This window comes from Larimichthys crocea, chromosome III (assembly GCF_000972845.2).
Source record: "Larimichthys crocea isolate SSNF chromosome III, L_crocea_2.0, whole genome shotgun sequence".
In the NCBI taxonomy this organism is placed as follows: domain Eukaryota; kingdom Metazoa; phylum Chordata; class Actinopteri; family Sciaenidae; genus Larimichthys; species Larimichthys crocea.
In genome coordinates, this window is record NC_040013.1 from 20,762,197 (window position 1) to 20,781,180 (window position 18,984).

At 43.5% G+C, this 18,984-nt stretch overlaps 1 protein-coding gene across 8 annotated transcripts; it reads right to left on the reverse strand.

Annotated features, from left to right (window-relative positions):
* Positions 1 to 2,350: 2,350 nt before the first annotated feature.
* On the reverse strand, positions 2,351 to 18,729 carry LOC104931082 (pleckstrin homology domain-containing family A member 1). 8 transcript variants are annotated; one of them, XR_003462264.1, is made up of 15 exons: positions 18,540 to 18,729; positions 13,975 to 14,194; positions 13,280 to 13,336; positions 13,107 to 13,152; positions 10,284 to 10,381; positions 9,756 to 9,887; positions 9,073 to 9,213; positions 8,549 to 8,617; positions 7,999 to 8,063; positions 7,794 to 7,857; positions 7,549 to 7,638; positions 6,258 to 6,331; positions 5,401 to 5,475; positions 4,464 to 4,765; positions 4,205 to 4,327 (listed from the first exon to the last, which is right to left on the reverse strand). XR_003462264.1 is itself a non-coding variant. In XM_019265295.2 (14 exons), exons 2-14 carry the CDS (start codon positions 14,128 to 14,130, stop codon positions 4,099 to 4,101), a joined length of 1,296 nt encoding a protein of 431 aa, XP_019120840.1. In that variant the 5' UTR covers positions 14,131 to 14,194; positions 18,540 to 18,729; the 3' UTR covers positions 2,351 to 4,098. The 8 variants fall into 8 exon arrangements, 3 of the variants coding, with proteins under 3 accessions (XP_019120840.1, XP_019120843.1, XP_010744313.1); XR_003462265.1 differs by having other exon boundaries at positions 4,232 to 4,327; positions 4,475 to 4,765; XM_019265295.2 differs by lacking the exon at positions 4,464 to 4,765 and having other exon boundaries at positions 2,351 to 4,327.
* Positions 18,730 to 18,984: the final 255 nt, after the last annotated feature.

Here is an 18,984-nt window from a genome sequence, read left to right on the forward strand (position 1 = left end):
ACAACATCTAATGGGGATATACGGATAAAGAGACTGATTGCACCACAAGTTACAGTGCAGGCCAATCAAAACATTTATTTTTATAACCATTTGTGCCACACAGACTAATTTTTAGGACAAATTTTCCAGCATTTAGGGATCAAATGTTTAGTGTTGGAGAACAACAAATCTCTGTTGGGTTTTAGTTGTCTGTGGTGAGCTGTAAAAAGAATCCAGTAAACACCGTGGCAATGAATCAGTGTCATAAAACACCTCAATACAATGTGATTGATTATGGTTACGGGGTCGTATTACTGGTTTAAATGGCGTGCAGGGGAGCACAGTTCTGAACTGGTGCTTGGGAATAGGGGTGGACGAGGCCTCCTGCGGTGTGCCGGAGCTCAGGGTAACACAAGCTTCTGTATCCAAAAGGCAATTATAGAGGGGCAGAAAGGGATGGAGGGCTGTCATATGCTCTGAAAGAAAGCGTACAGCTTGTAAAACCCAGAATTCAACGTAGGCAATGAGATGAATAAGAGGCCGCATTCATCTCAGTGCATAGAAATTTGAGCTTCATGTCACTCCAATGCATAAAAACCCACATTGTTGACTCATCCAAAAAAAAAAAATGAAAGAAACTCAGACAGCAGTAGCCAGACCTTGCAGCATCATCACACTCACTCATTATGTGGCAATGCTCTGTGGAGGACAAGGAACCTAGGCGAGAAATGGTGGGAAAATCCGCAGATGAAAACAGCCTCATCTTATAAAGGAACACCCACTCATCCAACCAAGGCCGGCGAGCATAACCGGGGATGGATGCCACTGAGGTCTGTGTGATCTCTCCGCTCCAGTCAGCTGCGATGCCTTGGCTGTGAGGGAGTCCAAATGCGGCCCTCGTCTGAAGCCACACCAAAGTCTGGCATCCACCAGCTGAGATATGCGAGGATGGAGTAAAGACAGCATTCGGTTATATCAAGGAGCAGTGTATCATACTCCTAAACATCCACCCTGTGTTCACAGTATATATTGTACACCCGAAGAATGAAGCCCAGAATCTGTCACAGCTTGTTCTCTGACTAATTAAAGAAGCTTTACATATTCAGTATTGCTTCATGACCTCACTCTGTAAATCCATCTACACATAATATACTGCATAACAAGCATCTGATTAAGAGCTGAGGGATTACACGTGGACATGACTTCATCATTAGTGTTGAAGGGGAAATGTAAACTGAACATGCTGTGGTGGAATATGATTACTTTAAATAAAAAATATATAAGTTAGCCGCACCCAACACATAATAATCTGATACAACAGGTTTTTTTGCATTATATAATGATACATTTGATTTTTAAGTGCAATACTTTTATTTGTGTAGGATTTAGTGACATCTAGCAACTTAACACCCCTTTCCTCACCCTAGTAGTAGCTGGAGTGGGTGCGAAACTCATGATAAAAATTTAGAGCTAATGTTTGGTTTGTCCGTTCTGGGCTACTGTAGAAATGTAGTGATACAACATGGCAGACTCAGATGAAGGGGACCCGCTCCCTCTGTAGATATAAAAAGGTAACAAAACCACAAAGACTCTTAATTTCAGGTGATTACACACAAATACAAACTAACTTATGACTAGTATATTCCATATTTTGCCGGTAGATTTCCAAAAGTCTTCCATCACTGTGTACGTGCTGAGAAAAATAGATTTGATTTTGATTGACATCAGAGTTTCGAGTAAGCATGAATCAACCTGTAACACAGAGTAAAGTCAAGTCTTAATGAGGGCTCGTTACTGCAGTCCAACTGTCAGTGAAATCATTTCATGATACGATCTTTAAAAAAAACAAATTTTTGAATGCAATTAAAATCGAACAGCTGTTAAATTTGAAAAAGTTCAATACGTTTGATTAATTAATGCAGTTTTTGTACGTCTCTGCCAAATCATAATAAACAGTAGATTGTGCTCTGGTGTTAATTACTGTAATAATATTTAATAATAGAGCTGCAATTTTGACATGAAGCAGCAAGGTCAGTGTGGGTGTTTCCAATGATACTAGCTAAAGTTTTGAAGAATAAATTAAGAAATAAAACTACTTTAAAAAGGTTTGCCGTGCCCAGACTACACCTGTTCTCACTGACTTGTACAGGACTGTTTTCAGTCCATAGCAGGTTAATGAAAGTGAAGAGTGAAGTTTCTTCTCTCACCACAAGAGGGCAGGATGAGTCTTGATGAGTGATGAAGGGCAGTACCTGTGATTTTCTTTCTTTCCAGACTAAACCGAGGTGCTCGCTTTACCTCCACGGCCTGATTGTCTTCTTTTGGAGGTAAATAAGCAGCAGTACTGAATGACACATCAGGAAACCTGAGACACATTTTCAGTGTTTATTTCTTTCAAGTCGTCCACATAATAAATAGTCAATTCAAACCAATTACACCGGACTGAAACAGGATGAAGAAGCTGCAACTTTGTTGGGCTGAAATGAAGCAGGCACTTAAAAAAAAAAAGAGAGAGAGATTAGTGTGTATTTTTTAAGCCGGACTACAGTGGGATTTTAAAAAAAAAATTTAAAAAAATGAAACCATGAGGCATCTGCCTCTTTCCAGGTTGGCAACACAGGTATACGATCAGCAAACATCTAAAAAGCATATAAAAAATAAATCTGCTGCACACAGCTCTATTCTGCAAACACACCACACACACACACACAGCGGCTGTAGATTTAAAAAAAACAAACAAACTAAAAAAAAAAAAAAACACAAAAGGCAATCTGAGGAATCATTAAAATGTTTTAACATGCAACGGAAGTGTCTGAGCTTGATCCAAAACGTTCGTACAGTATAATCTACAAACAGATTTTAGTTAACGTATCAGTCTGTCGGGACATGGAGCTGATCTATAAGTGACCCAGCTCTATTGTTGAAGTTTTTATTACTATGTGTTAAAAAAATCTAAGCGTACTCCCCTCCTTGTATTTCCTGTTCAGTCATAACGCTTGGCGTTATCTAGCATCGCTCCACAAAGTCTTGCGGCGTAGTCCGCGAAGATGGTTCAGGTTGTGAAGTGATGCGTGTGCGGTGATAGCCTGATGTGGTTGGCTCTGTAAAAACTATTCACTGTAGATTGAAGCTGCTTTAGTTTGTGGTCAATAACGGTGAGTGATGTCTTCATAGGAGTGAGCAACTAAACCCTCGTATATATTTAAAAAATAAAAGAGGAGTTTAAGTAAAAGTAAAAATTATAGCTGCAATACATTTGGTCTTATTATACACACTGGGTCGTACACAAATATTTTTATAGTCCTAGACCAGTTCAGGATGAATTATAATCATTTGCATTAGAGTGAAGAACACTGGCCAACTATAGCAGACAAATCCAGAGTTACAATAGTGTGAGTGTATGAATGGACCACACAGTTTAAATGAGTAGATTAGAGAGGTGATGAAAAGTCAGTCCTCAGTTTGAACCCTCTTTTCAGACAAGAGGAAATAGCTTGCACTTGAAAACTCCCTTATTTTCTTGGCACAAAGTAGTTTACAAACGTCCTCCCACGCCCGCAAAGACCATCCAACGCGTCGTCGTGCCTGTACAGGTTAAAATGAAGCTGTCTCTCTGAGTTCTGAACGGCAGGAAGTAAACTAAAAGTTGTAGTTTTTGTTTGACAACGTCAGCTGTTAGTAAATAAATACAGGGTTGTAAATGCGACAGCAGGCAGGCGGAGGGGCGTGGGTGAAGACCGGGTCGTCTTTGGCACACGAGTGCAGTTCAGTGGTGACCCAGCTTGTTTTCTTTTAGCACACTGACGGCACTGACGGAGGAGCTCAAAAAGTTTGTGGTGTTGTACACGGTCGTCCGCCAACAGCTTCGGTTTGAAAACCAACGCCTGTCCTTTTTCGAAAACTCCCGTCGCGCACTCTTTCCTCCTCCTCTACGGAGTCTCCATCCGGTTAAAGACGTTTTTTAAAAACGTCAAAGTTCAGCGGCTCAGACCTCGCTTACTGGCAGGTCAGCTTCATCCAGGTCCAGGGGCGGTTCAGGCATGTGGGGCTCAAAGCTGCTCCGCCGTCGCCACGGTGACTCTTCGGAGTTATTGACGGTGGCCGCGGGTGGGTTGCAGGTCACTTTGCCAGGCGCGTCTCCTGCAGGGACAGGCGTGCTGGCGTGTGGCTGTGACTGGGCCGTGGCAGCAGGCTCATGAAGTGCTCGCTGTCCCACGCCAGGCTGCGAACGTGTGCCGCATGTGACAGCAGCCCCCCACTCTGGGTAGCATGGCATGGCAGATATGGGCGAGCGAGGGACGGGGGGACCCGCGGTGCTGCGGTAGAAAGTGGAACGGCTGCCGTGTTCCTGCAGTAGAAAGAGCGGGAGGACACAGACAAAATAAGAGTGAGGGAGACAAGACAGGTAAAACAAAAAAAAAAACAAAAAAGTGAAATCCTGAAATGTGGAGTTTATTTGAGAAACACGAAAGTGAGTTACAGACTTGGAACTAACACCAGCATGTGGGGCCTGAGGCAGCTTTAGCAGAGTTGGTACTGAAGGTTGTAGGTGCTGAAGAATGTAGCATTGCTAGAGAGTGAAGATGGTGGTAGTAGCAGTAGTAGTAGCAGTAGTAGTAACAGTAGGAGAAGGAGTAGTAGAGGTAGCGGGAGGAGTGGTAGTAGTGTCAGCGGGTTTTAGTTTTGGTAGTCTCGACAGGTTGCAGTGGAGGAGCAGAATGCCTTAGGAAGCAGTGGTTGGTTGTTGCTCATTATTTCACAGCTTTTCATTGTCAGATTTCAATCTCTGAAACACAAAACAGAAGCATGGGAAGAAAGAAGAGACACAACCAGACGTAGTGAAAGCAAAAAACGGGGGTAGCCACCGAGCAGCTGGTGAAATGTTGGTTAGAGAAAACCACCCCAGGTATAAAAGCATCAAAAAGACTTCAAGATAAACATCTGCGTCGACCTTAAGATCCTCAACCCTTGACACAGTTTCTCCCACACGACTTTGCAGTATCACTTCGACACATCACATGATCTAATCTAATCGGTTTCGTTGCACAAACATGTCTGAAAGTCCCAGGGAGAGCCACACATGTATTAAAAAGATGCTTTATGCTGAATCAAAAGGTCCAAAATCATCAAGCTGATGCAGAGCGTTAGGACGAATTGAAGACTTAGCCCTCAGTTCACTGCACTGATTAACTGCTGTAATCACATTAAGCAGGCATGCCCCCTTTAACACTGTAACAGCTCGTACAAACCCTGCGTATAAACAGTTAAATGCACGTAATTATTTGTGATTCTGGACGTGTGGATTCAGCAGCTGTTAAAATGTTCACCGTTTAAAAATAAATAAATCACACAGAGATAACGTGGGAAACAAGAAACAAGTGTCTTATTATCGTGTGTATGAGAAAAGAGAAAAAAACATACAGGCAGCGAACAGGAGGGAGGAGGAGAGACAAGCAGGATGTCACACATCTAAGACAGGTACACAGCTGCAGCAGACTGCAGAGATAACAGAGCACGAAGGGAAGAGAAACAGAAGGTGTGAAAGACACATGTACCCAGTAATAAAGACAGAGAGAAACAAGGTATTCACAGCAGAGCTGGTCAGGTAGGTCATGCAGTGAGTGTATGTTTGTAGATGAATTCTTCTGCTTACAATAAAGTGAGGACGTGAAAGCTGTGCAAGTGAAGCTAGAAGGGAGGGAAGGAGGGAGAAAGGCAGCGACTGCGGGTCTTTTTTTTTCCCCGATGGTTAGATGGTCCAGCTGTTTACAGTAAGAGTCATTCTCTACCTGAGCAAAACAGGACTTTTTAAAATCGTTTCAACGACTTGCGGTGTGCTTGATTTTAAGTTGCCATGCTCATGGCGGCAGTTGTCACATGCGAGAGAAGCTAAATCAAGCACACCTCGAGTCTTAAAACTCCTGATATCATTTTTATTTTTTATTTTTTTACATGTTTAACTGGGGAGAATCGAAGCGCACTGAATGAAATGGCCTCAAACTTTGAGCTGAGCTTGAGAAAAAGGAGGAGAAGAGGATGAGAGAAGCAGCGAGGACGAGGGCGTGAAGGGAGGAGCGCTTGTTGGGTTATCACAGCCATACTTAGGATGTGGTTTGTTCTTAGAAAAAAAATAAAAAAGTATCAGATGTGGCGTCAGATCTGATCTGCTCTTATGTCTACAACCACCAAGGGCCAGCCAGTGAGTGGAAATCAGTATTAAAAAAGGTAAACTTAAGAGTTTAAAAGGGGGAGGGGGGGATTTAGACGAGCTGACATACGTGCTGCTGCACTCCCCGATTCGGGACGTATACCTCTGTATACAGGGGTTCGACAGCCGTCTGGCCTGCCGCATCTGCAACAACACAGTGCAAAGCAGTATTAGAGCAGATGGGCTGTCTGCCCACAGGGAGAGGACGAGTTGGAGACAATGTGACAGAAAAAGAAAGAAAGAAAGTAAGAAAGAAAGAAAGAGGGAGGGAGGGAGAGAGGGAGAGAGAGAAGAGGCACAGGTGAGGAAAAAGAAGGTGAGAGAAAAGACAAGCAAAGAAAGAAAGAAGGGAACTGTCGAGAGACGGACAGCGCAGAGGTGTTGAGAGTGATTCCAGTCTAACCAGAGGGGAGCGACTGCAGCAGAGGACACTCTCTCCTCTGCAGTCCGGACTATGGAGCTGGTTTACTTCTCTCTTCTCACCTCCTGTAGTGTAGCTGCCTGTCTCTGTGCACGTTTGCTGCTGACTGAATGCTTCTGGTACTCGCACAGATTTGATGCGTCTGTGTGCGTACACTAGTCTGTCATCACTGGTTGTCTTGCATACTGATGAGCTACTGTCAGACTCTTTAACACCAGTGTGACTGATTTCAATATACATCTTACTCGTGAGTCATTTCTTTGTGTATACAAGACGCCGTGACAAGTGTTCAGGGCTTGACGTGAGAAACAATGAACCACAACGTCCCCTCGTCCAGCTGGGGATCTTTGTTGCATGTCGGTCCCTGTCTTTCTCCCTCTCCCTTCATTTCCTGTCTTCTATCAGCTGTCGATTGTCTGACAAAAAATGTGTGTGTGGCCCAAAAAAAAAAAAACCTAAAAAATATGACGGGAACGGGGGAGGAAAATGGAGAACAGGCCTATTAACTGACATGAATATCTGCTGTTTTTCTTTGTGGCCTGGTAGCAAATGTCCCAAGGCCATGTGTCACGGCTCGAGCTGTAGGTTGGTGTAAACTACACACCTACAAAGACAATGCAAAAAACAGCTAGGCTTAATATTATCATTATACATAAAAGAATAATACGGTAGTCGGAGGGTAAATTCATCTGAAACATACTCCTGTTTTCTTGGCATCTCTGTAGCTTACAGGTGTATGTGCTCTTGTGAGAGCAAGAAACTGCGAAGAATAATCAATAAACGACGTGAGTGAAACAGCAGAGTAAGTCTTGTGAATAGTCTCGTGTCACTGAGTAAGTCTCAAGTGCCGTACGTGCAAGTCTGAAGTCCTTTTCAACAGGTACATTTGAGATAACAACGGTCTGAGTCGACACTGTGGTGACATCGTCCTGATACATACTGTGGCCGCAGACCTCCCAGGCCCCCGCTGGGCCACGATGGCCCCTGAAACAGCCTTAATCCAGCTGTGCATCTCCTCTGGGCTGTCCGCCTAGTGGAGACACAGAGAGAGTGGAGAGTGAGACGGACTCGAAATCAAAACGTGATATGTGATTAGGGAAACATTGTTGGTAGGTAAACAAGAGAGCAATCACGGTGTTTGTGAGCGAGACGGTTTAAGTTACGTACATCCCTTTCACATCCTACCTGTATGTAAAATGTCCTTGATGTGGTGACGACTTCAAACAGATTATCTCTCATCATAATGTCACTGCAACAAAAGAGGAAAACAAGTCGGATCGCGGTTATCTCATGTATAGCTTTATCTGAATCATCAAAAGGTAAACACCGTCCTCCTGGACAAAAGACATTTTTCTGTACAATGGGACAAACGCTGGGACATGTTAAATACCTCTGTTTGCACTCCTGGACTTTGTGAACTTCCTTCAGGGGGATCATTCTCAGAGGCTCTTTCTCCTGAAGGTAAATAAATAAGTGTTAAAGAAGCCGAAACTTAAAAAATCTATTTGCACGTGTATTAGAAGTGTTTTTTTCTAATATACAAGCCAGGGTTTTTAAGTTTGCACTCCTTGCACACTTCCTTGACCCGGCCATTTGATACAGCAGACAGAGAGTCTGTGTCCTTGTGGCCTGTTGATCGCCAAATACACAGATAAAGCTGTCAAATAAGGGCAGACCCGGACAAGGACAGGGTATGGGACGTGCAGTGTTATCATGAGGACAGTGTGTGTGGTGTAAGAAAGGAGGGGGGGGGTGGGTGCATGATAGGACATGTGAGGTGAAGGCATTGAATTCCACAGACTGCGGATGAAACATGTTAGAACTTGGGGGCTTGTGTGTTTGCTTTTACTCCGCCTCAGACTGTGGGGTTGAATCCACGAGTCGTCAATACAAACATTCCTCAGAAAGTGTCACAGGACTTAGGAAACAAAGTTAATTACCAAATCTGACTTGAAGTAACTCATTGAGTTTTCTTCCAGTAAGAAATATCGCCGTTTCCAGTTCCTCATCTGCAGGAGGGGGAGAAAAAAAGGGACCTTTTTTAATTTGAAGGCAAAACAACATCTGTCACATTTGCTACAATAATAAAAGCAGAATTATGGTTTTAAATTAGTTCCTACACATTTTACATCCCTCTATATATAGAGGGGGAAGTCCCTTATCCTTGGACTTTTATGAAGTACAGAATTGTGCATGCTGGAGAAGCAGCATATCCTTGGGCGCACAAATTATTTACCATAGTCAAGCTGAAATCTCATCATCTCACCAAGTCACAAGACATTCCCCACATGAAGGTGCCTTTTATTTTCATGGAAGTAATGTAGTGTATATGAGTAATGTAAGTAATGTGTTACAGATCTTCATGGTGAGGCTTTCTTCCAGAACTGTGTTTCTGCACCGTGTTAACGAGGCCACCGCTACGTGCCGAACTTGATGTTGTAGGAGTGTTGCAGCAGGTACTCACCACGGCTCCCTGCTTGACGCAGTAGCCCGACTTGATGACCGTGTGCTCCTGAGACGGCCTGCCCAGGAAGTACGGCAGCTGGCTGTGGGAGCGATGCATGGCCTCGCGCTCCGTTCTGTCTGCGCCATCACCACCTTCATGCTTGAGGGTGAAACACAGCAGAAATGTTGTAATTGCAGTTTCAACAACATTTAAAAAAACGTCATTTACCACAGAGAAGCCACAACCCATGTTTAGACAGAGTTCTGAATAAAACGTGAAGTATAAGTCAGGATATACCAAATATATTATCATTATTAGTATTATATTTCAGAAAATAGAAAATGCCCATCACAGTTTCTCAGAAGTCAGAGTGATGTCTTCAAATTGCTTGATTTGCTCAAACCAACAGTCCAAAGTGATAAGCAATATTCAGTTTAAAGTCATAAAACAGAGAAATGCAGCAAGATCTCATATTTGAAAACTGCAACCAGAAAATTTTGGGCATGTCTGCTTGATAAATGACTCACTTCTGATTAAAATATTAGTGATTTTGACTTTTATGACAACGTAAAAGAAGGATTAATCAAAACGATACACATTAAGCTTGTTTTCATTAAAGAGGGCATGTAGTAATCAAAGAAATGACAGCGTGCTTGCGTGCATGTTAATACAGCATGCGGTGCAGTAAAGCTGTTGTTTACCTGCGTCTGGGTGACGATGGGGACTCCCCCGATGATCTCTGTCCTATAGGAGACTTGTTTTTTTGGCCCTACGACATCTGGTAAAGTCTTCTGGTTCTCTGCGTTCTGCTGCCCGTCAGATAACTTTGGCACCTTAAGAAAAAACACACACACACACGTCAGAGATCGAGAAGTAAACAGAAAGAATGGGTCATTTTGTTTGTTTTAGTTAAAATAGAGTCTGTAATTTGCATGCATGTAAAAGTTCACAAGCAACTTTAATATCATTTTCCTCTCTGGATGGTTAAAGTTTCATGGAGAACAATGGAAACGGTCTTTTATCCCAGCACTCATTACAACAATACGGCATCCTGTTAGTCATGCTCTGACTCACTGCAATCTAGTTGCTCAACAGTCCACTCATCCATTTATACAGAAGAGGAAGAAATAAGAGTTTATTCAAGTGATAAATCATGAGCCAAAAAAAACAAGTTTGAGTACACCTCAATCAGGAATTGACTCTTGATCTTCTATGTGTGTGTGTCTTACAGTGATCTTGGTGGCATTATTGAGAGCGTTGACCCAGTCCACGAGATCCTGTTGGTCATTGGCCTGCAGGAAGAACTTCCTCATCCCAGCATTGATGACTAATAAATCATAAAACAACAGCAGTGGGAACAAAAAGAGAGTGAAAGTATATCCAGGCCTCTTCAATCACAGTCAGAAAGCATCCTCTGCAATAAATCATCTGATTCATTCAATGTCCAATATGAATCATGTCTAAATGAAACACAGTACAAAGAAGTACTATATGATCCACTGCCACAGATTTCTCTAGAAGTGAAAAACAACTGAGCCAAGGGACTCTCCCACGCACTACCAGCAGCGCTCTCTCTCTCGCCATGTGGATGATGACCCAGCTAGATCCAGCTGCCTCAGTCTGCCACCACCTACCCACTTCTAACCATGACGGAGGAGAAAGAAAAAAAATAATAAAAAAAGAAAGCCCACGGCTACCAACCACCAAATATTCTTGCATATTTTCACACCCATGTGAGCAAACCCCATTTTCAATCACAAAGAAATTTTTGGGTCAAATGCTGATTAGCTATGGATCAGGATTTAGGAGCTGAAAGAAACTGAAGTCTCTCATTCTGTCTGTCTCACTCTCTCCGACATAAATCTTTCAATTCTGCAGCTCAAACCGTCTCCTCTGTGTCTCCTCTATTTCCTTTCGGCACCATGTGAATAAATTACGTTAAAGCTGGACTGGTAAATCTGGTGGGGGCGTGCTGCAAAAGGCGCCGAGAGCTCAAACTCTGTGGCACAATGAAGATCATTCTTCCCTGTTCTGTCTTAGACACATGCAAGACCTCACCCTCACTCTCTCTCTCTCTCTCTCTCTCTCTTTTTTCCACTTCCCTGTAAATAAATCTGCCTGTCTGGTCCCATTCAGATGTACAGCATGAATTAATCCAGCCTTCCAATATGTCTACAGTATGTTTAGGAGAGCTCAACTGCAGCTAGTGGTGTCTTGGGTTCTGGGAAGAAAACTCTAGGAGGAGGGGTATCAGATCTGACTCATAGTTACACACGATAAAACAATGTGTGCTGCTGAGAAATGAGCAGAGCACCAAAAGTTCATAAAAATGCACCACTCTTGATCTCTCTCTCACCACCTCCATCTATTTCCATCTATTATCTAATGCTTCTAGAAACTGTGCTTCTTGCTAGATGCAGGAAGGAGGCAGCCGGATTTGTAGATATCAGCAAAACATGTGGCACACAAACGGCGGTTTAAAAATAACATCATGCATCTCTGTATCGGGTCCCGTTTAGGATCCCGGGTATCCTGTCGAAACCTCAACAAGGCAACTGGCGCGCACACAGCCACACATAAAACACAGGCCCGGTAGTCGACACCACTAGTGTTTCCTGCTATTGAAGCAGATGGAAGAGGAGGAGGAGGAGAGGGGCGAGTAAACAATAACAGGCAATGGAGGTTTACTCCTAAGTAACCTGATGGAAGTTCATATTTATGCAACATTTTTATTCCCGTATAGGCCACACGAGGTGAGAAGACAAGGGCGAATATAAATAGTTAAAAGTATTCCGTTATCCTTGTTGCCAAATATCCTCTGGTAGGATCAGCGGTCATCAGAAGATTAAAGCTTGGATGCTTGTTTGATGGTCGAATAGCTGCAGAAACTCCATCGCTCCCCCCCCCCACACCTTCCTGAAGTGAGAATTAGGAGGAGGGGAGGGGGTTTCTGTAACTTTCCCAAACTGACATTTACACCCACTTCACACTGTGATTGACAAGCTGTGTGGAGGTGTGAAAGGAGCCAGTGTTTGAACTTCTCTCTCTCTCTCGAGCTCCCTTTGTTTCTGGCACTTTGTGTTTGGTAACAGTATAAATGCCATCCAGGAGAGACTTGTTGTTGAGACTCAGAGTCTGAAAACGTATGACATTATCCCCCATATTTAAAATCATATTGCGTCTGCTTCCTCTCCATGACGGCTGACTTCTCGCTCTGATTTTTTTGAGTGTGGCCACTTGGGACAACTATAAAAACTTTTGATTTCCGATGTGGTCAGACCGAGCTTTGTACAATCCAGTTCTTTTCTAGTATAACTCGGCACTGAGGGTCAGTATTCTGAAACTACACACAAGTTGTTATGAAGGATAGGAAGATGGGGATTTTTATTTAAAATACTGCTGGGTGTTCTTTGTGCCCTGTGATGAACTGGCATCTCTCGCCCTAAGTCAGCTGGGCTAGGCTCCAGCCTCCCGCAACCCCAATGAGGATGAGCAGTTACAGATATTACTGGATGTGTCTGGATTAGTTTGGTGTCTTTTCAGCATAGTTTGTTTTACTGCATTTATTCTGAAAAGAATAGGAAAGGCAGAGATGAAAACCACAGATCTGCAGCAGACAACATGTGAGACAAACTTACGGTTTCTTTGAACTTATTTATTGTAATTTATTAATTATCCAAGAAAACCTGGTATTTGCCAAAGCACCGGCATCGCGGCCGCCTGCATCTTGGTGTGTTGGATAAACAGGCTGGCCTGGTTGATGGTGGAGAAAGTATGTGGAGAGCAGTGCTTGACCCGAGTTTAGAGGGCACAGAAGGACAGCTAAGATTCCTCCCTCAGGTTATGGTAAGTGTACTCAGCTTTGTCAACATGTGATGCTGATGTTTGCAAAGCACTGCAGGGATCTGTTAAGTTTTAGAACTCTTACAAGAGGGAAACAGGTTTAATATGTTCCTATGACCTTATGCCTCCAGTACACTATCAAATTTGTGTTTTTAATGTTGAGAAATTGATAACAGATATCAAGATTGAGATGATAGGTGTTTTCTTACCGAAGCAGAATTCTGCCTTAGGCCTCAGCTTGGTGGCATCGCTGACCTAGAGATGAACAAAGCTCGCAACTGTTAGGTTCCCAATTCAACCGAATAATGTAAATAGATTCTATTTATACATAATCTTATCACGCTCGTGTCAGATAAGCTTCAGTGGTAATATTTCTGCTTACCTTAGAGATGTAGGTGAGCTTGAGGGAGCCAACGCAGTCTGCACCGATAGGCAGGTTCTGTTGGTGAAGATAAGGACGTTTTAAAAACAGCAGCTAGACTAACTCACCGTTTTATGAAGCTGTGGTACGAGCGTCAATATTACAGAGTAAGCACACTTTGAGCGCACTCCGTGCTTGTTAATTTCAGTTTCTTGCTGTGCGTCTGAAAGTAGCAGATCCAGATTTAACATCATTAAAATGTAAGCTTTGTCGATCTATAAAAAGAAAAAGGACTTTCTGAATTATTCAAAATCTCCCCCCCCTGCGCTGCATGATTTATGAATACTTCATGTAACAGAGCACTTACAAATACAGCATCTCCAAACCAGCGAGAGGAGAGTTACACTGTAATGGCTGTGACACCAAGAGTGTGTGATCAATTTATACGTGGACTTATCCTGGTAACTAGAAGGCAAAACTGGGGTCACAGAAAACACACACACACCATCAGCCCTGACCTACTCCTGTGGCTCATCCTTGTATTTATCCTGAACTAAGCTTTGTGTTCTCCAGTTAGGTGATCATCCACATCTGACGTGCCTGCAAATTGTCCAGTTTTCCATAAATAATGTAACATCAGCTTGTGCAGTTACCTGCAGGATGTTAACCCTAAACTAAAGCTAAGAGCTAGGCTAGCACAGCTCCTATGTAGTTACCTGCGGGTTGTCCATGAACCACACCAAGCTTCCCTGCTGCGTGTCCAGTATGAAGTAACGGCGCAGGAACTTGCCACTGCTCTCCTTCTCCTCGATGTCCAGGAAGCCACAGAAGCGGTTCAGTCGGTCCACATAAGGCATCACGACACTGGACATTCCCCGGCCTGCTGGGGCCGGGAGTTGAAGGGGAGCGTTGGGCAAGTGGGACCAGGAAGACTTCCTGAAAAAGGACCGAGAGGGGGGAAAAAAAAAAAAGAGTGGAGAAGAGAGACGGGAGGAAGCAAATGAGCAATTTTCAGTTGTCTTTGTGGCTAGCCATGCTAGCGTGTCCCACTCCCTCTCTGTATCTACTGTATCTCTAGTCTCTCTGCCACCTGGAGCTTACTAGGCTACAGCCTGCCAGCGGATCATGTGACACAAACCACAACCCCGCCTTTATCCTTTTATATCAGCCTCACCCACTCTCTCTCTCTCTCTTTTTCTGAGTCCCTCTTTTTTTTTTCTCCTCTCTCTTGTAACACACTGTCACTCTCTCTTCTACCTCCTCCACCCACCCTGGCTTGCTCTCTTTCTTTCATTCTCCCTCTCCTCTCTTGCAGTCCTCTCCTCTCCTCTCTCACTTTCGGTGCTATCTCCTCCCAACTGCTCTCTCATCCGATTTGGCAAGCCTCTGGCCAGCCCCCTTTCTGTATTCCCTCCCTCTCTCTCTCTCTCTCTTTCTTTCTCTCTCCACAGCTGAGCACCCACTTGAGCATGGTCTCAAAAAAGAAAAAAGAAAAAGAAAAAGAAAAACACCACCGAGCTCAGCCATGTTCAACACAAAGAAACGACGTAGACACCCTCAGGAGCTGCACAGGCGTGAATGTTCAATATTTAACCTGACACATCCCTGAAACCTGCAGCTCACTGGAAGTCAACACAAAGTAAATGATTAGAAACTCTTTCGTCTTGGAGTGTGAATACACGCCTGACACTGTCAAACCCTGCGTGGGTGGGCACTGCGTTACTGTAGGCATATTGTCGTATTAGCCTGTTAAAGCTGCTGTCTTTTTGGGCCGAGCCTAAAATATGTGATTGAGATGAGTCTTTGGAAAGCGGAGATAAAGACTCTCTTTCTCCGGGACATTATGAGAGCTGCGTGGGCGGACGGGGGGCAAAGCAAGGGGACAAAAGGCCCGGTTGTTGTGCATGGACTCCGAGCTAAGAGCATCTCAGTCAGCCCCTCTCGCGTCTACCCGAGTCATCCCGTTTGACACATAGGCACGAGAAAAAGGAGCGACGCTGTCAGAGGCGACTATCTCGACGCTGCACAAACAGTGATTGTCATGTGAGAGTGAGAGGCGTCTCTGTCGAGTTTAGTGATCATGTAAATTAGGTACTGCACGCCAGTTCGTCTGCATTTTCAGAACAGATGTTAGAAATAGTGCAAAACAAAAACCCAACGTGGAGGAAAAGGCGACTATTATGTAGTCTTTTAACTCAGGGACAGGTAAGCTGGTGGGACAGTTTAAAAGTTCTTGTGGAAAAGTATGTTAATTATACTAATACTGATGATGGGACATTAATTTTGATGAAAAATAACCAACACATGTACCTAGCGCCTTCAGGGACTATAATCAACACATTTCTAAATACATAAATAAAATGAAAATGTGAAAGTGACAACGTTGCCTGGCAAATTTACTGTTTTGGTTCACTCTCCTCGCTCTCATACAGTCGTTCTTTGCCGCCACGACAGGCAGTCGCTGTACACGGTGGAGAACTTAGCAGCTTAAGATCCAGATACTTCCAACAGAGCTGGACTTACATTTGGCAGATTGCCAGAATTCCACCTTCAAACTGAGTGATAAAGTTTCTCCATAGAGTAAGTGTTTGCGAAATAAACTTGCGGTGAGGTGTTGGCTGTGGCTGCGGAGTGCACAAAAGGCCTTATAAACACTTAACCAGCGTTTAGTTTGTCTGCTCTGAGCTACTGTAGAAACATGGAGGTTCAACATGGCAGACTCCGTAGAAGAGGACCCGAGGTGTATGTAAAAGGCTGATTAATTATTTAGGTAACAAAAATATAAATGACTTTCAGGTGATTATATTGCCATATTCTCTAAATAGCACTCCCTACATCTTCACACGTAACTTTAACAGCTGATAAATAACTAACTATACACATCTTTGGCATTCCTACACAGCCATTTGATGTTACTTAGAAACAGAGTTGCACGATACCCACGGTACCCACGGTAGCCCGTGGTGCCAAATCGTAACGGTTCCTACTATACTAGAAATTTTACACGACGGTACTACCGTGGATTACTATACCACCAATGCCAGTCTCTGCTACATAGTGGCCGCCTCTGCTCTCCTCTCGGCTTCTCACTGCATGCTACTCCCTTGTAAACAAACCAACATGGAACCGCAACCGAACGACACAGCTGCTGAATGATTGGCTGTTTTCCTGTCATCCGGGGAGATGATCTGATGCTGTTTCCGCATACTGGGTCCATCTGTTAGCTGATTGGCTGTTCGTGTGTTCCGCTTCGATAGAAACTCGCTTCAAAACAAACAACAAGCTAAAGTTCTGTCTCGCCCAGACACGAGACAACACACTCACCATGGCAGAAGCACCGGGCCCGAGCGGCGAGTCTGCCGCGGCGTCGTCGTCAGTGGCAACACTAATTTTGCTTAAAAAAACAAACGTCATTGTTTCAAACTAACTTGTACAAATACATCGCAGTTTATAAAAATAATAATAATAAAAAAAGGCAGCAGTATCGCGATAATACCCAAAACCGCGATACTTTGTCTGGTATAGTATCGTGGTTAATCATTTTAGTATCGTGACAACTCTACTTACAAATACCGATATATCTGTAAACAGCTTATATTGGCTGGACTACACAGACTATTAATGTTAACTCAATTCACATGACATAGATGTTTTAAACTCAACACATTCCTGCTAAAGCAACTTAACCACGCACATATTTATTTATTTACACGCGCACCTATATCCCTGTTTTAATTAATGGATTTTTTTTTTCTTTAAAGATTATTTTTGTTGGCCTTTTATGCCTTTATTGATAGTACAGTTGAAGATAGACAAGAAGCAGGGGGTAGAGAGAGGGGGAGTGACACGCAGTAAATTAGCCGTCCGATGCAGGATTCGAACCGGGGCCAGCTGCAGCGAGGACTATAGCCTCCACACACGGGGCGGCCGCTTAACCCACTACGCTACCGACCACCCCATGAACTAATTATTTAATAAACTTGTCAAACACCTTCATTACTTACTCCAGCAGTTAAGTAAAGAAGAAACAGATCATACTTACTGACTCATATGACTATTTATCTGCATGACCTTGTCAGATCTGTGCGTGCATTTTACTGGATTGTTTATCGTCATATATTATCTGTACAGTACATGTACAATCCATCCATTGTGTTCAGAACAAACACACACTGTCCCGTACTCCATGTAGCATATTTGGGTTTCTGAAGCCAGGATATTACGTTCACATGCTCAAACACACACACACACACGCAGTATCATTGCCAGGATACTGTGTGCACGTGTACAAATGCACTCATTCGGTCACAAGTGGGACATTAGATTAGCTTCCTGTGTAAAAAAAACCCGGCGACAGCGAATATGTAAAGCTGGAGACGGCACAGAGATGCGAGTTTTTAAAAGCTGTATTAGTGAGTTGACTTCTTGAGGCTTCGGCTTCATCACATGGCGGCCAACTGGTCACAGGACAAGCCATAAAACAACAGTGAGGAGCAGCTGGATGTCTCAGTCAAAGGGTCAATATTTATCCTTGTATGATCTCAGCCCGGGCTGAAGATAGTAACTGTAAACCTACCTGTGCTTACAGAGCAAGTCTTTACAGCACATGTGGGCACATGTAAGGCTCACTGATAGTGATCCAGAGGCTGTGTAGGACAGGTCAAAGGTGGGACAGGTCAGAGAGGAGTCATGTCTCCATGGGGACAGTAGGTTTGACAGGCTTTGGCCTTTTACAGCTGGAGTCCATGTTATTATCCACAGCACAGGTTAAAATGAAGATGCTCACTTGGTTATGTCAACTAGTAAAGGCTAAGTTATGTTAACTTAGCCAACGAGCTACCAAAGTCCACACAGGACGTCTTTAAAAAAAATAAAATACATAAATTAATCAATATTTAACGTTTAAAAGCAGCTAACGTTGGCTAACATGTCAGATTTGATGTTAGCACCGACTCTGGCCTCAAGTTAACTAGGAGATATGAGGCTCGGGTTAGCCTGCTGTTAGCAGCTACTTCACACCACCAACTTAACACACTAACAAAACATTTAATATGTTTATTTACCAACTAAAAACGGACACATGTGTGTCGTTTGATAAGATACAAACGAGGGCGCCTTAGCAGCTAAACCGAGCGCGGTGAAGTTGAACGTTAGTCGTTGACCGAACCGAGCTAACGTCCGCGGCTCCTCGTCGGATTCACAGCCAAGTTTTAGCTGAACGAAACAACAACAGAGCTACGTTTGTTAGTCTCAGTGTGAAGTTAAACATGTCCCCACTTACCCGAGTCTCTTCCCTTAACTGTAACTGCTTCAGTCAGCGGGCCGTGTGTCTCGGTGGTGTTGTTATTGTTGTTGTTGGGTCGGACCTCTCTCAGCCTCAGCCCATCTCCACTGATCAGGACACGGCTGCAACCAACAACGCTACGGCTGCTGCTGCTGCTGGTGACTGTGAGAGTGAGTGTGCAGCACAAGCTGGTTTGAAATGAAGAGGATCACTCTGCTGCAAAACAAATGGTTGTAGTCATCCCCTCAAAAAAAAAGGACATTAGATTCAAATCATGCCACTCACAATATAATCTAAAGTTTTAAAGAAAGAAAGAAAGAAAGAAAGAAAGAAAGAAAGAAAGAAAGAAAGAAAGAAAGATCCCAGTTCTGTATATTTGAATACCATAAAAATACAATAGAATAAAATACTGAGGTAAAATAATTAAAAGAAAATAATAATA

Coding starts and splice junctions, on each gene's coding strand:
- LOC104931082 (XM_019265295.2), bottom strand. CDS start 14,130: ATGTCCAGTGTCGTGATGCCTTATGTGGACCGACTGAACCGCTTCTGT. Junction 8,618..9,072: donor GCGTCAAGCAGGGAGCCGTG/GTGAGTACCTGC, acceptor CCCCTCCTGCAG/ATGAGGAACTGGAAACGGCG. Junction 4,328..5,400: donor CTCCCTCCTGTTCGCTGCCT/GTATGTTTTTTT, acceptor TTTCTACTGCAG/GAACACGGCAGCCGTTCCAC.